Raw genomic sequence first — 16,988 nt, forward strand, 5'->3', positions numbered from 1 at the left:
CTAGAACAGGGGTCGCCAAACTTCTTTGATCGTCGACCCCTTCAAGAGTTTCTTGACTTTTTATCGACCATCTCTATTTTACTATTACGTGATTATGACAGGACAAGCAAAAAAGATGCTTATGTGAGTTTTTAGATTGTATATTTTATAGTTACAGTGTTTCTTGTATGTATAATATAGTATATATTATTATATTGGCTTAACGTCAAAGGGATACGTTTTTGTTTTTGACGTCCTTATTAACATTACATATTTGATAGGGGGGGGGATAAATAATATATAAAATTTAATTTAGATAAAATAATAATAATACAATCTTCCTATAGGTATATATAGGATGTACCACGGGCAGGAACCACGGACATCCGTTTATTGGTAAATACGTCATTTTGGCCTACATGATTGGCCTCCGTAACTATTTTCATGACCTTGCTCCATCTTACAGGTCCTATTCATGTCGCTGTCCTCACGATTCACTCTTAATTGCGTTGTCATTCAGGATGGAGGTAATCCAAGTTAACCGAATTAAATATTACCTGTACAATGATGTCTTGTATTTCTATCGACCCCTGAGCCCAAATCGATCCCTAACAATGTTATATCGGCCACTTTGGTGACCAGTGGTCTAGAGTGTTGCTTCCAGATTATCTACCCCTCCCACTTACAGCTAATACTAATGTATGTATTGACAGTCTTAAATGGAGTTCACACAACTGGTTATTTATAAATGACTTGTAATTTGCCATCATCATTAAATTCCTGCCATGTACCCTCACAGGATGTACAGGATATGATGAGGTACTACATGAAAAATTTACATCATTACTAACTTCCTATCTACAATTTTCTTCCAAATCAGTCTGTTACTTGTCAAGACTCCAACATTATCAGATCTTATATTTCTATTGTCTAAGGCACTTTGTACCATATCAATCAACCTATATCTTGGTCTTCCTCTGGGTCGTTTTCCTGCCAACCTGGCAGAGCACACTTGTTTTGCTAATCTTTCCTCGCCCATTCTGTTTAAGTGACCATACCACCTGAGATTAGCTCTGCTAATGCATTCCTGGATGCCAACAATGTCAAGTTCTTTTCTAATATCCTTGTTTTTAATATATTGCCATTGATGCCATATATTCATGCCTCTAATCTTTCTCAGGACTCTCATATCTGCTGTCTCTAGTCTTTGGTCAAGTGTTTTACTTCTGACCCAGCTCTCAGATCCATAAGTTAAAATTGGTTTGAGCACTGTCTTGTATACAGCTAATTTAGTGTTCCGACTAATTTCTCTCTTATACATCTTCTTACGCATACATCTTATGCATACATCTTCAAAGCCCACCTTTCCTAATTGGGTTGTGGGGGGGGCAATAGCTGCAAGAAAAACTTCCAATGGTCACGATCCTCTGCCACCAAGCTCAGGTGTTCTGGTGGGATTCCCAAACGTGTCTACCCAAGAGTTTTGGATATAACCTATCCAGCGAGTCCTTGGCCTCCCACCCTCTGGCTTGGCAAAGAGAGCCTATTTCTCTCTTATTCCATATGAATTTATTCAATTGACTTTCCACCATACAGCTTTGTTGGTTCTGTTGTCTATTTCCATATTTAATTTACCATCATCACTAAAAATCATGCCTAAGTATCTGAAATGTTTTACTTGTTCCATAGGTTCTCCATTCACAACACAGTTGACATTTTCAATGATTCTGCCTATTTTCTCATTGTCTTTGTCTTTTTATTGCTGATCAATTTAGACAGAGAATCTTGCAGACTTATAGCAGATTTATTAAGAAGTATAACATCGTCTGCATAAAGCAGAGAGTTGACATCAACACTCCAATTTTGATAGCATGTTTAATACCACTTTCCTTCATAATGTGATCCATATAGATAATGAATAACAGAGGGGATAATATACATCCTTGTCACACAACAGATTTAACATTAAATCATCTTCCTGTACTTCCTTCAATTCTAACTGCTGACTTACAACTCAAAGATTAAGTATTGCTTGATATAATGTCCCATTGACACCATATAACTGTAGCGCATTGAATAGCTTCTCTCTTGGCACCTTGTCATATGCCTTTTCCAAATCGACAAAACTTAAATACAGATCTTTGCTATATTCCCATGATTTCTCCACTATTTGTTGTAAAGTGAAAGTGAAGATCTGATCCTGACAGCCTCTATTTGGCCTGAATCCGGCTTGTTCTTCACCAAGCTTTTCTTCCACAATTCTTCTCAACCGTTTTTCAAGTATACTTGCATAAATCTTACCAGGATCACTCAGCAGGGCAATACCTCTGTAATTATCTGTAATCTTCAGTTTTATTTCCCTTTTTATATGTGGGTACTATGAGAGCTCTACTCCAATCATTGGGAATTCGTCCCTCTGTCCAGGACTTCTGAACTATGCAGTGCAGCCACTGTAAGACTTTTATACCACCATACTTCAGCATTTCTGGTTGAATATCATCTACTCTTGCTGCCTTTCCACATTTTAAGCCCTTGAGCTTTTTCTACATATCCATAATGTATTCCTGACTGTATGCCTGTTGAGTGTTTTTTACCACTGTGCTATCACTTTTTTCATTTAGCAATTTTTCAAAGTAATTACTCCATACTTCAAGGATATCTTTTTCTCCTGTTTTCATGTCACCATTATCATCTCTAAGTCCTTTCACAGCACTCTTTCCTCCATTTCTAAGCTTCTTCAACAACCTCCAGAATATTTTGCCACCTTCTTGATATTTATTTTCTATGTTCTTGCCAAAGTCCTCCCATGACTTTTGTTTAGATAGTTTTACACAGTGTTTAGCTTTCTTACATTTGTCTTTGTATTCTGTAAAAGCACAAACGAACTTATTGGCCAGGAACTTTTGATATGCTTTCTTCTTTTCCTTCACTGCCTCTTTAATTTCCTGTCCACCATGGAGTTCTGATTTTTCTATCCTTGCAGGATAACCTCACCACATGCCTCTTTGGCTGAATCAATCAGTGTTTTCTTCAAGGCTTGCCACTGAATCTCCAAGGTTTGGTTCCTGTTCTCCAACTCTTTCATATTTTTCCTCAATAATCTTTTTGTATTTTAGTCTACAGTTCACATCTGAGAGCTGCTCAACTTTTATTCGCTTTAAAACTTTCTTACATGTTATTCTTTTCAATGTGAAATTCAATTTTTTCCTGCTCAAGACTAAATAATGATCACTTCCAATTTCAAATCCTCTATACACTCTGGTGTCCTGCACCAGGGAGAAAACATCACTATCAACAATAACATAGTCAATGAGACTTTTTTCTTATTCCTTGCCTCTTCTCTCCATGTGAATTTGTGCACATTTTTATGTTGGAACATGGTGTTAGTAATAACCAGTCCATGTCGTGAGCAGAAATCAACAGGTATTTGCCATTATTATTAGCTTTGCTCTTTTCTCCAAATTTTCCCAAAATAAAATGCAAAATGATGATAATTTGCAATTCATATGTAAATCACTGGTTGATTGTCATCTACACCAATTTCCATAAATTAAGGAACAAAGGAAAAATGGTGATAACTCTGGGAAAAGGAAAAAAAAACATGTGAAAGGTATATTTATATAACAAGTGATGCTGAGCCTGGTTATCATAATACAAATGAGTGGTGCTGTCAGTAGGATACGAAAATGAGCAACAGCATAAAAGTAGACATTTTGGAGTGATTTTCCATTTTGTGTCTGGAGTGAGGACAAGCTGTTTTGTAATAGCAAAATTCTTAGATAAGACTGCAAGACATGATTTAACTGATCATCATCAGCCAATGAATTTAGGTGGCAAGTCATCATAAGACTAGAGACCAGCGAAAGTCGAGCAGAGATGGATCATATATATCACAAAAATTAGGTATTATACATATGCTGAAAAAAGAAAAGCAATCTCTATTACAGGAGATGAAGAAGCATTACATTCTCTTCTCAAACTATTAGTGAGCAATGGATATTTTAAGGAAATGGTACAAAGAATACTATTCTCTACTCCCTCCCCACAACAGATCCCTGACATTCACTACAGAGCCTCAGTTTCCATCTCTTATATTGACAGACTTTCTCTTAAAAATGCCATAAGAGTTTCTTTCAAGCCCATTATGATTATATGAGCTCTGTTACATTACGTTTATCTAAGGACTATAACTCTTTCAACAAACATCCTGGAGTTTACAATATTCCATGTTCTTATGACCTTGCTAACATAGGGCAAATTTCTGGAAGTTTGGAAATTAGACAAAAGGAGCATATTGGAAACTGTTAAGAATAACAGAAAAGACATCTCAGGCCTAGCTTTCCACGTCTTCCATGCTCACCACAATATTGAATGGGACAAGAGCTCCATGCCTTACATCGAAGACAACTTCAGTGCCCACAACATCAAAGAGGCTACGATGATTATCCACTCACAAGGCACATTCGACAGAAAACAAGAAATGATTTTATGTGATATTTGGAAGTCACTTATTTGATCTTTCCACATGTCGCATTAACTTTTCTGCCAGCTGTCATGCATACCTACTGAACAACAACTGACCCATGCCAGTTTCCATGCTCCACGTATTTGTTTTTTTTATTTTTGTGTAATAGTTCCTACATACCTGGTTTTAGTTATATAATGTTTACTGCTTATTGTATTTTTATTAAAAGTAAAAGCATGTTTACTGCTTATTGTATTTTTATTATTATTTTTTTCCTAACCCAGAAGAAGCCATTAGCATATGTGGTGAAACTAGTTGGTTTAACTATCTATATTATCACAATCTATTAAACTCAGTGTTGGTTATTATTTGTCACTATGAAACATTGCTGTGAGGAGTGACCACATTCTTTATTGAGGCACTTTGACAATCTTATTTTGACCTCTTGTTTTTGACTTATTACTGAATTAAACTATTTATTTACAGTTTTTGTGGGTGGTTCGTTCACATTTCATATACTTCTTTTCATCAAATTGCGATAAAATTTGTTATACAGTTTTTGAGTTATGATTTTTCTCTTTGTTCTTTAATTTATGGAAACCAATGTATAAACATTGAGGGACTGTTAATATTTCATTTTGCATTCATCTTATAATCTGTTATAATTAATCATATAAAGCAATACTTCAAATAATGCATACCAAAAATGTTCACTATCAACTGAAACCACACTGACAGATCCTTGAGAGGCATTATTTGATGTTACATAACACTTTATACTTAAGTTTTTGTTCTGTTAATTCATGTTTCTTAGATCCTTCGCCTCCTTTACATTTTTTTTTTTACTCGTATTTTCATATAAAGTGATAACAGTTGCACATAAAGTTTGTAAAGCAGCCATGTCCTTGCTATTGCAATTCTGTACTGTGTGGCTAAGATATTTGAATGAAATAAATATGAACAAGAACTTTTTGGAATGCTTGGAAACTCAACCTTTAAGGATTTTTCTTTTAATGCTTTTCATTTCACATTAATTTTGTATTAATGTAAAATATGACAAATATAATTTTCTTTCAATAAATGTGCTGTAATGCATTATAATATACTAATTACAAACTGCATTATAGTGAAACTGCACTGTTAGAACCACATTATGCAAGATATTGCAGTAATTATATAAATGCAATGTTAGTATTTAAATTTAAACCTTATTTAAATTATTAAAAAAATTTTTTTAAAAATCATATTGTAGGATTTTTTCTCTGATTGTATTTTAATTGTTGACTGAATTTTAAATTTTAATTCTTGAACAGTTGTAATTTTTTTCAAATGGGGGGGCAGAGCCCCCCCAGTATATAAATATATATAGAATAATAATAGTTATGCTTGTTTAGCTTTTTTATTATTATTTTTTTTTTAAGTCAGTTTCATTGATTCCAATTATAAGGTTCTTCAGTTGCATTTGCACTTTTAAGTTCACACCAGAAACTTGTTCTGACATAAGGCAAACTCTGCTAGGCTATAAACAATGAACTATTTTTAGAAATGTTGCATTGCCCATTGCAAGACATATTTTTGTAAAACTTTTTTTTTTCTCAGCTCTTGATTCATAGAATATTGGATGCATTTATGAAATACAAAGATTCATATGATATTCTCTTGTTCTATCAAACATAGAATACCACCTTCTTATATTGTTGAATGTCCTCTGGAACACTGCACCAAAACTTTTAATTTGGCTTTCAAAGAAATCAGAAGGAATTTACTTTGAAAATTAGTAGTATCCAGAATATAAATAAAACAGTTCAGCAAATGAAACAACCATTTATTCTGGAAATATATTTGAGGGGATACCCAAAAATAAAAAAAAAATCTTTTTAAAAAAAATTTTATTAAAAGTTTATAATACCATATTCTAGTCTACTTCAAAGTAATCTCCATGTGAGTCAATACACTTGTCCCACTTGTAAAAAAACATTGTCTCAATGTTTTTTCCACTGCTTAAAACACTTCTGGAATTGTTCAACTGGAATACTGTTTATGGCCCCAGCGACTTTTCTTTCACTTCACTCACATCAATGAATGCTGCCCATGGAAAGAAAAAGAAAAAAGTCATGTGGAGAGAGATTGGGCAAGTAGGCAGGATGGAGAATAGCTGCCCCCATGTTGTTTTTCATTAAGAACTGTTGGACAGACAAGGCCATGTGGGCTGGGACATTGTTGTGGTGCAGCAACCAACCTCCGCTACTCCACATTTCTGGCTGTTTTCTTCGCACACTATCATGCAGTGTTTTCAGAATGGTACAAATGTTGGTTCACTGTATGTCCAGGAGGAACAAATTCTTTGTGTTTAATTTCATTCACATCAAAAAAACAAATGAACATTGCCTAATGTTTGATTGAACTTGATGTTTCTATTGGCTTGATGCTTGTTTTGTTTTGTTTCTGGATCATAACTGTAGCACCAAGACTCTTCCCTGGTCATAACTTTTGAAAAAAGTTCTGGTCATTAAGAATTGATCCCTTGAATCATGCAAACATTCACGTGATTTTTTTTTTTTTTTTTAATCCTCTGTGAGCAAACGAGGCACATATTTAGCAGACACACGTTTCGTTTGCAAATCTGTTAAAATTTACTGGTACAAATTTTATAACAAATTCATCTCTTCAGAAACTTGCTCAATGGTCTTTCGATGATCTTCATTGATTGCCTTGCAAACCTTTTCGACATTTCAAAAATGGCTTGCTTAAAGGCTTGCTGAAACATAACAGTTTCAGCTGCAGTTTTACCCAAAAGAAGACAAAATTTCATGCTCAGCCATCACAAAATTGCCAAACTTGCTTGTAAGCACTAACAAAAGAGCATCCAGAAAAAAACCAGTTCACACAGGATGATGCCACTTGCTAAACTGGTGCGGAAAACTGTACACTCACGATGCCTAGAGGAATCATTCATAGCAAAAGAAATGCATGTGTACCAAGTTCAGATTCCAGTTATTTTTTGGGTACACCCTTGTATATGTGTATATATTTTTTATCAGTTTTTCTGTATGTGAAGTTTAGTTTGGAATGTCTATTTTATGAAAACAGGTATCTCACAAACTTTATTTTGAACTGAAGTGTTCAGTTGATTTGCACATAGGCAGAGATTATTACCTTCTTTGTTATCCAACTATTAGCTTTCTGGTGAAGATCATTGCATCACTGGTTATTAGTTTTTTGATCAAATATATAAGTGCACTTGTTGCTTAATTATAATTCCATTTCACAGAAAGTTACTTAAAGCAATTGTTCTTTTTGCATTTTGAAGGAGATTTGTTCTAAGCTTTTTCCAGTGTTTAATTTTTCCTACTTATCTTTCAGTTCTGTTAGACGAATATTATCAAACAACTCTGTATCTTTTATCTTTTTCTCTAAATAAAATCCCAGCATTCTCTTACTAGCACTGACTTAAAAATCCCAGCATACTTGTATTATTAACTAGAAACCATGCTCTTTGGATTGAGCATGGTTTCTAGTTAATAATAAAGTATGCAGTGTACGTGTTCTGTTGCTGCTATGAGAATAAAAGACTCGGTTATATATGCTAGCTGTGTACTATACTGAAACAAACAGGCATTTCTTAATGGGAAATAAAATTCATGTTGTCTTAAAGTATTTTTTCTCTAGCTCAGTAATTAATGAAACACATCTGTGTGAAAGTTATTTTAGCTTTTATTAAAGGAATATATGTAGGAAAAATTTCTTTTGCATGTGTGGACATGCTGTATTTGCCTTTGTAATAAATACTTATTGATTTTAATTGAAATATTTTGTTTCCAAAAGTTTTAAAACTGCTTTCATACATGATGGAAGGTGAAATGCTATTAATGAAACATTTTTCAGATCTGATGCCCACAGGAGATTCCATGTTCAGGGAAAATATGTTTAGGGGTGGTAATTACTTATATTAATCACTTCATTTTTATGAAAAAAATTAAGTTTTTATATTTTTGGAATAAAGATAGTAATTACCCTAATCACATGAATCTTTCTGGAGAACCCTTGGCAACACCTAATAATCCTTTTTTTTTTTTCACTGCAGTGTGGAAGCATTAGTTAAAAATATACACAAAGCCAAGTACAAAAACCGTTTTGTACCTTATGTTTTGATTTATTTCTTCATAATAAATTAATGTTCCTGAAGTGGGTGTGAGCTGGTTTTTTATTACTTTGTGTGTACTGTTTTATCCCCCCCCCCAGTATTTCTCTCTAGAGGATTCATAAAGTTGCATTAAATGAAAGACAGAAGATTTTTAGAGTGAGCATGTACTCCTGCAGAACATATCTAGTATCATGAAAAAGAGCAAAGCAGACGGTTGCTATGAAATGAAGTGGCCGATCATTGTTGGGAAATCAAGGCAACTGTTTCAACAGCTACAGCTATAATGCTATGGCTGTTGAAACAGTTGTAAATATTTAGTTAAGCACTGTTTAGCTAATGAAGGCTAACTAATAGCATTGTTGGCTGAGGTTCAACCCCATGACCTCTTAGTTGTAAATTCAAATCCCACCATAGGCATGTTTGTAAAAGCTTGTTCTGGATGTTTATAAGGGTTGCCTTAAAAAAAAAAAGGGGGGGGGGCTCAACACATTATGCAAATCCTACTCACCTTGCAAAAAATACTCCCTTTTTTTTTTTTTTTTTTTTAAATGATAAATCCTAATAAGTCAATAGGAGTTGCACAAAGTGATTAATAGTGCTATAGCAGGATTGGAGAACATTTCCTTTATGTGAGAACCATTTGTTGAAAGTTTTTTCAGTTGGTTATACTGTAAGTTAAAGATGCCAAGACACTTATATTCTTGGTTTCATCTGTTATCCAGGTATAAACAAACAGTTTCCTTATATTTGCATAACGGATGAAAGTGTAAGCAAACAAAGTTTGCACATGAAACAACTTCACAACTGGAATACTTGTATATAGGGACTAATGACTTCACAACTGGAATACTTGTATATAGGGACTAATGACTTCACAACAGTTGCCTTAATATTCCATAATGCAAGATACATATCCTTGTAGACATGTATAATGCTATGCATTGTGGAAAAGGTCACTACCCAGACAAATTTTTACTTTTATTGAGATCTCATTAGTGGGAGCCAAATCCAGAAGAGACACTAAGGTTGAAGTAATGCAGAAGTAATATATTTCTCATATAGAAGTAGTCAAAAGGTGTCACACCTTATTGCTAAAATACTCTGGGTTAGAGCTAGTTGTTGAAAGTTTTTTTTTTTTTTTTTTTTCACTTGGTTATACTATAAGTTAAAGATGCCAAGAAATGATATTCTTGGTTTCATCCTTTATCTGAGTATTTAAGCAAACAAAGTTTGCACTTGAAGTATCTTCATGACTGGGCTATTTGTATATAGAGGTTAATGGCTAAGTATTCCATATTCCCTAGTAAGGATGTACCTTGCATTATGGGATACTAAGGCAATTGATGTAAAGTCATTAGCCTCTATATACAAGTAGTCCTCTCATGAAGATACTTCACATGCAAGATTTGTTTGCTTATGCTTGGATAAAGGATGAAACTTGTGAGAACCTTGTCAAAAGAAACCAATAAATAATAAGTAAAGACACCATTGATAATTGGGAAAATATAATCTAGAATGGCACTTTATATTATGCATGTTCTCTATTTTCTTAAAATTAAAAAATATTTTGTTTCAAAAGTTATTTTTTATTAAAAAAAAATGCTTTATTCAATCTTGCAGCTGCATAACCTATTCATCTTGTATGAATAGGTGAGCATATTTGGTGATCCCTGGCAATAACTGTTATAGTTAATCATGGAACTGCGGACGATATCAGACTGCATTTAAAAGCAAAATGTTGGCAATAATTGCAAATTATTTCCCATCCAAGATTTTGAAGATCTGAAGAGGGAGGAGATCTTATTTGAGAAAGACTGATATTCAGAAAGTCTGAATATATTCATATACTTATAAATTCTAACATATATTTTTCCTTTTTACATTTGGACATTTACATTTGAATTGCCTACTTGGACCCTTGGACAACATGAGTCCAAGTAGGTAATTCAAAAAGACAGTCCTGCTTACAGTGTAGTTGTCTTGGGTACTAGAAAGTTAGCATGAAATTACCACCGCTAATAATTCCTAATGAATTAGAATTTATTCAGTAGTGGTAGTGTTCTTGTTGGTTGAAGAATGGAAACATCCCTCTTTTCTGTCTAGAATCACGGAATCCATTCTTGGTGATATTAATGAGAAACACTTCACTGAAAGCTTTCAGAGGCAGCTGACATAGATTGCCATTTGATGCAGTGAATGGAGCAGTGCATCTGTTCTTATATTAAAAAAAAAGAAAAATACACTAATGGGGAAATCTTAAGATCAGCTCACTGCCTTTTTTTATCAGTTATTATGTTTTTGATATAATTAGACAAGGCTAGTTCGTTTCAGTTGTTAACTTGCTGCATGAACTACTTTAGCTTGTAATAATGAGCGACTTTACAATGTCTATGCACATATACATACTCTCCGACCACAGATGTGAGACCCTCGGCTGGCAATGTGCTAAGAAGAATCGATTCATATTGAAGGGGGGAGAAAGGAATAAGGCAATGTACAAATTCGTCACCAACATGTGAAATCACATGCTTTATATGTAAAATTTCCAACTGTTGTGCAAGTAAAATAGTTGCCACTTTTAAAACTAGAATTTTCATAAAAGAAAAGGCTAATTTTTGACATATAATAATATAATAATAAACACTCATCCCATGAAATGCATTGATTACCTTATTATCAGAATGGATTTGTCTTCTTATGTCATTCACAGAAGTGTCAGGGTGGTCTCACATTTGTCGTCACACAGTACACATATACACTGTATATGCCCCCACACTACAGGTACATATTAGAAATTTGATGATATATTTTTATATGCAGATAAATTCAGCTTGTTTAACTAACATAATTTCTTTTTTTCTTTTTTTTTTTTTTGAGATAGTACCTAGGAACATAAATTTCTATAAACAGGAATCGAAGGATTTAATATCGAAAGGAGAATATAAGACATTATTCTTGTTGACAGGCTTATACGCTGGTTATACATGATAACTAATAATTATGGAATTGATAGCGTACACTAGAAATATAAATTAAATAAACTTTAATATATACTTTCCGATATTTCGGCAAACGCCATTTTGCCATCTTCTTGGGAACTTATTACAAAGACAAGTGCACACACGTACTACATAACAGCAAATGAGAACCGAAGGTAGGAAGTTAACGTTTTCCTAAAGTCCTGATGGTGCCCCCTGGCAGGCTATATTGGTAGTTCTTGGCCTTTGGGCTGAAGTTCTTCTGATAAACGTTTCCCAAATTTGGGGCAGTCTCATGCATCCAAATTTGTTGAGGTTTGGCATGTTCCTAAGGGCTGAGGCTGATTCCATGAATAGTCTTTCATATTTGAACTTGCTGCGGTGTATTACTGTGGCGAGTATCCAGAGCGTGGTCTGCAAGCCCAGAGTGGCTGTACTTGTGAAATCGGATGCAATCCTTGTGTTCTGAGATTCTGATATTTGCTGTCCTGCCTGTTTGGCCAAAGTAGGACAGTTTACAGCTGCAAGGGACCTGGTATACACCAGGTAGGTCTAGGGGAAGTGGTTGGTCTTTAGTGGAGCGGATAAGGGATGTCAATTTTCTATGTGGTCTGTAACAGGTGGTCAAGTCATGTTTTTTTTTTAAGATTTTGTTGATTTTTTCTGAGGTGCCTCGGATGTAGGGAATGGTGATGGACCTAGAGTAATCTTTTTTGTGAAGGGGAGGGGGTGGTGGGTTGTGGATAACTGGGTTAAGTATTTTTTGGATTCTTTTTTTGGGGCGGGGGTAGCCATTGGCTGAGAAAGTGTCATGGATGTGATTTCGGGCTTGATCATTAGAACAGATTATTTTTGCCGTGTTGAATAGTGTCTTAATAACTCCATATTGTTGTGAGGGGGGGGATGATGGGATTGTTGGTGAATGTATCTGCCTGTATGGGTGGGTTTTCTATAAACTGAGAAAACCAAGGTTCCATCAGGTTGGCGGATGACTAGTGTGTCTAGGAAGGGGAGGTTATTGTTTGCCTCTCTTTCCAAGGTGAACTTGATTCTAGGGTGTTGGTTGTTTAAGTGTGTTAGGAAGGAGAGGAGTGAATCTGGGCCAAGTGGCCAAATAGCAAACACATCATCAACGTAGCGAAGCCATATGGTAGGTTTTTGTGGGGCTGAGTTTAAGGCTTTCTCTTCAAAAGTCTCCATAAAGAAGTTAGCCAAGGGTGGGGAAAGTGGTGAACCCATGGCTGTCCCCTCTATCTCATTTGCTGTTATGTAGTACTTGTGTGCACTTGTCTTTGTAATAAGTTCCCAAGAAGATGGCAACGTGACGTTTGCCGAAATATCTGAAAGTATATATTAAAGTGTATTTAATTTATATTTCTAGTGTACGCTGTCAATTCCTTAATTATTAGTTATCATGTATAACCAGCGTATAAGCCTCTCAACAAGAATAATGATCATCCACGGAGATTCCTTAGCACGCAAGGCCCGCCATTACGGCAAACCGAAGCTAAAGTTATCCAGACAACTTAACCATCTAGCATTCCTAAAACACTGCCGGGATAATCAAGTCATCTCTAACTGTGTAAAATTTAAACACCGCTTTATCTCACAGAAAGCTCTCCGTATCTACAACCGGGCGAGCCAGGCTTTACTTCGGGAGCAAATTACCGCTTCACGCGGTTCCCTAGCCGACATAAACAGAGCTATATTAGCGCTAGAAAATGAGCTTTCACATATGCTTAATCACGAGCTTTGGTCAGTTCTACATGACGTCTCGTGTACGGCGGCTAATAAAGAATTCGAACAAATACGGAGCCGACATATCAACAAGTTTGATAAATTAATAAAGAACTCGGCATCCAAACCTAAACTACAAACCAACACTGTAGTTAACCTTTCTTCAGTTAACCCTGAAGGCTGAAGCACTCAACACTCTGTCACGTGGTCACAACTTCGCCATTGCTCCTAAGAAATTACACACCATCACACATAAAAAAATTCAGCACACTTCAAAGCCAGTATAGAAAACCTTACACTCCAACATAATGACATAATGGTCAGTTTTGACGTCTCCTCCTTATTCACGAATGTCCCCCTCAAAGAAACCTTAGAGCTAATCGAAGCTAAATTTCCTCCCGATATCTCAGCCCTATTTCAGTTTACAATGAACTCAGACTATTTCGTTTGGCAGGAAAAATTCTACAAACAGATAGCCATGGGTTCACCACTTTCCCCACCCTTGGCTAACTTCTTTATGGAGACTTTTGAAGAGAAAGCCTTAAACTCAGCCCCACAAAAACCTACCATATGGCTTCGCTACGTTGATGATGTGTTCGCTATTTGGCCACTTGGCCCAGATTCACTCCTCTCCTTCCTAACACACTTAAACAACCAACACCCTAGAATCAAGTTCACCCTGGAAAAAGAGGCAAACAATAACCTCCCCTTCCTAGACACGCTAGTCACCCGCCAACCTGATGGAACCTTGGTTTTCTCAATTTATAGAAAACCCACCCATACAGGCAGATACATTCACCAACAATCCCATCATCCCCTCCCCCCTCACAACAATATGGAGTTAAGACACTATTCAACAGGGCAAAAATAAGCTGTTCTAATGATCAAGCCCTAACTACTGAACTAAATCACATCCGTGACACTTTCTCAGCCAGTGGCTACCCCCCCCCCCTCCCCAAAAGAATCCAAAAAATACTTAACCCATTTATCCACAACCCACCACCCTCTCCCCTTCACAAAAAAGATTACTCTAGATCCATCACCATTCCCTACATCCGAGGCACCTCGGAAAAAATCAACAAAATCTTAAAAAAAAACATGACTTGACCACCTATTACAGACCACATAGAAAATTGGCATCCCTTATCCGCTCCACTAAAGACCAACCACTTCCCCTAGACCTACCTGGTGTATACCAGGTCCCTTGCAGCTGTAAACTGTCCTACTTTGGCCAAACAGGCAGGACAGCAAATATCAGAATCTCAGAACACAAGGATTACATCCGATTTCACAAGTACAGCCACTCTTGGCTTGCAGACTACGCTCTGGATACTCGCCACAGAATAAGATGGAAGAAAGCCACAGTAGTACACCGCAGCAAGTTCAAATATGAAAGACTATTCATGGAATCAGCCTCAACCCTTAGGAACATGCCAAACCTCAACAAATTTGGATGCATGAGACTGCCCCAAATTTGGGAAACATTTATCAGAAGAACTTCAGCCCAAAGGCCAAGAACTACCAATATAGCCCACCAGGGGGCACCATCAGGACTTTAGGAAAATGTTAACTTGTGTGCACTTGTCTTTGTAATAAGTTCCCAAGTAGATGGCAACGTGCGTTTGCCGAAATATTTGAAAGTATATATTAAAGTTTATTTAATTTATATTTCTAGTGTACGCTGTCAATTCCTTAATTATTAGTTATCATAGAGTATAAGACAACAACAACAACAAAAGGGTTAAGAACCACTCCGTCAGTTTTAATAATGTTGGAAGTTTTTTTTCCCACTTGGTTAGACTATAATAAATTTATTTTAATCCTTTATCCAGGTGTAATCAAACAAAGTTTGCACTTGAAGTATCTTCAGGACTGAGGCAACTCATGGTAAAGGTGGACCAAGCTCTCTCATCACTCCTTGTCTCAGTATCTCCCATAATGCAAAGTACATCTCTTTGTGGACATGTATAATGCTATGCATTAAGGGAAGGGCCTCAACCCAGACCGGTTTCGATCTTTATTGGGGTCTCATCAGTGGGAGCCAGCCCAGAAGTGGTGATACTAAGGCAGAAGCAATGGAGAAGTCATATTTACCTATACGAGTTGCCAAAAGAAAAAACTTCCAACATCTCTCTCTAAATCCAGAGTAATTTAATAACAAGGTGGTACACCTTTTGGCAACTTGTATTGGTAAATATGACTTCTCCATTGCTTCTGCTTTAGTATCACCACTTCTGGGTCTGGCTCCCACTGATGAGACCTCAATAAAGGTCGAAACTGGTCTGGGTATTGGTCCTTCCCTTAATGCATAGCATTATACATGTCCACAAGGAGATGTGCTTTGCATTATGGGAGATACTGAGACAAGGAGTGATGAGAGCTTGGTTCACCTTTACCACGAGTTGCCTCAGTCCTGAAGATACTTAAGGCGCAAACTTTGTTTGCTTGCACTTGGATAAAGGATTAAACTAAATTTATTACAGTTTTAATGCTTAAATATTTATTAATTTGACATTGATTTGCATCTTAATTTTCTTTAGATTAAATAATGAACCTTATTTGTTGCAACAAATAAGGTTCACTATTCCTATTTCAACAGTAATCATGATTTTAGCCATTAACAAATGTAATAATTCATAGTTTAATATTCATAATTACTTAACAAAACTTTGAGTTGTATTGCATTTGCTAATTCTTTTCATTTTATTATTATTATTATTTGATTTTATTTATTTTTTGTAGATTATTCTGCCCCTTTATGTAAAGAATTGTCTGAGGTGAGTATGCTAATAGAATAATTTATAAACTTATTTCAAATTTTGAAATCAGAAATTTGAAATATTGGAAATTATTTCTACCATTATGAGTAGTGATATCCATTTATTTTATCTTAAAAATATCTGATATATTTGAAATTATGTATAGTTTTTCTGCTTATGAATCTATATGAAGAATTTTTCAGTAACTGCATGCTCCTTAGTTTTTCTTACTTCTATTTTTCTCTTATTTTTTTAAATTATTTTTTCTTTATTTTTTAAGTATAGTTTGTTGCTCTTAGAAGAATGCCAATTGAACTTTTATAAATGGTGTGTGTGTGTGTGTGTGTGTGTGTGTGTGTGTGTGTGTGTGTGTGTGTGTGTGTGTGTGTGTTTTGGATGAGAGATAAGAACATATTGCTTTCAGTGTTGGTAGTCATGTTCTGTAAAGAAAGAAAATCAGTACTATCTAATCAGTATCTCAAATAATGCGTTTAAATTTTATTGTGCTTAAAAGTTTTTATCTTTTACAAGTTATGAAGTAATTTTTAATTTTTGGAAATAAGAAAAAAAAACACTGATGAAATGGACTTAAAAGTAATTTTTAATTTGATAGAAAACAAGATTTGTGATCCTGTCTCAGCATAATATATCAGTGAAATGTATAATAATTTGTTTATATATTTTTTACCTGGATGCCCATTATTCCTTACTTGGCACACATAGATATTAGTTTGTACATGTATAGAACCCAGGCGTTTTTACTTGTGTTCATATTTTAATACAATATTTTAATATGTAGTATCCCATAACTTCCAGGACATAAATAGATCATAGTTACATGGCAAAATGCAGTTGAATATAAGAGAGGAGTAGTACCAATCATGTTTTTTATTTCAAATGTTAGAATACTTTTTACATAGGAGTCT

General features: G+C 35.2%; 1 protein-coding gene across 1 annotated transcript in view; it reads left to right on the forward strand.

The window, feature by feature from the left end:
- Positions 1-16,988, forward strand: part of MAN1 (LEM domain-containing inner nuclear membrane protein MAN1) — a 296,543-nt gene that overhangs the window by 43,634 nt on the left and 235,921 nt on the right. Inside the window, exon 3 of the mRNA XM_090397559.1 lies at positions 16,046-16,080. Coding sequence (XP_090253685.1) covers positions 16,046-16,080 — 35 coding nt within the window. The remainder of the gene's footprint in view (positions 1-16,045; positions 16,081-16,988) is intronic.

This window comes from Typopeltis vanoorti, chromosome 1 (assembly GCF_054136105.1).
Source record: "Typopeltis vanoorti isolate ZY-2024b chromosome 1, IOZ_Tvanoo_1.0, whole genome shotgun sequence".
In the NCBI taxonomy this organism is placed as follows: Eukaryota; Metazoa; Arthropoda; class Arachnida; order Uropygi; family Thelyphonidae; genus Typopeltis; species Typopeltis vanoorti.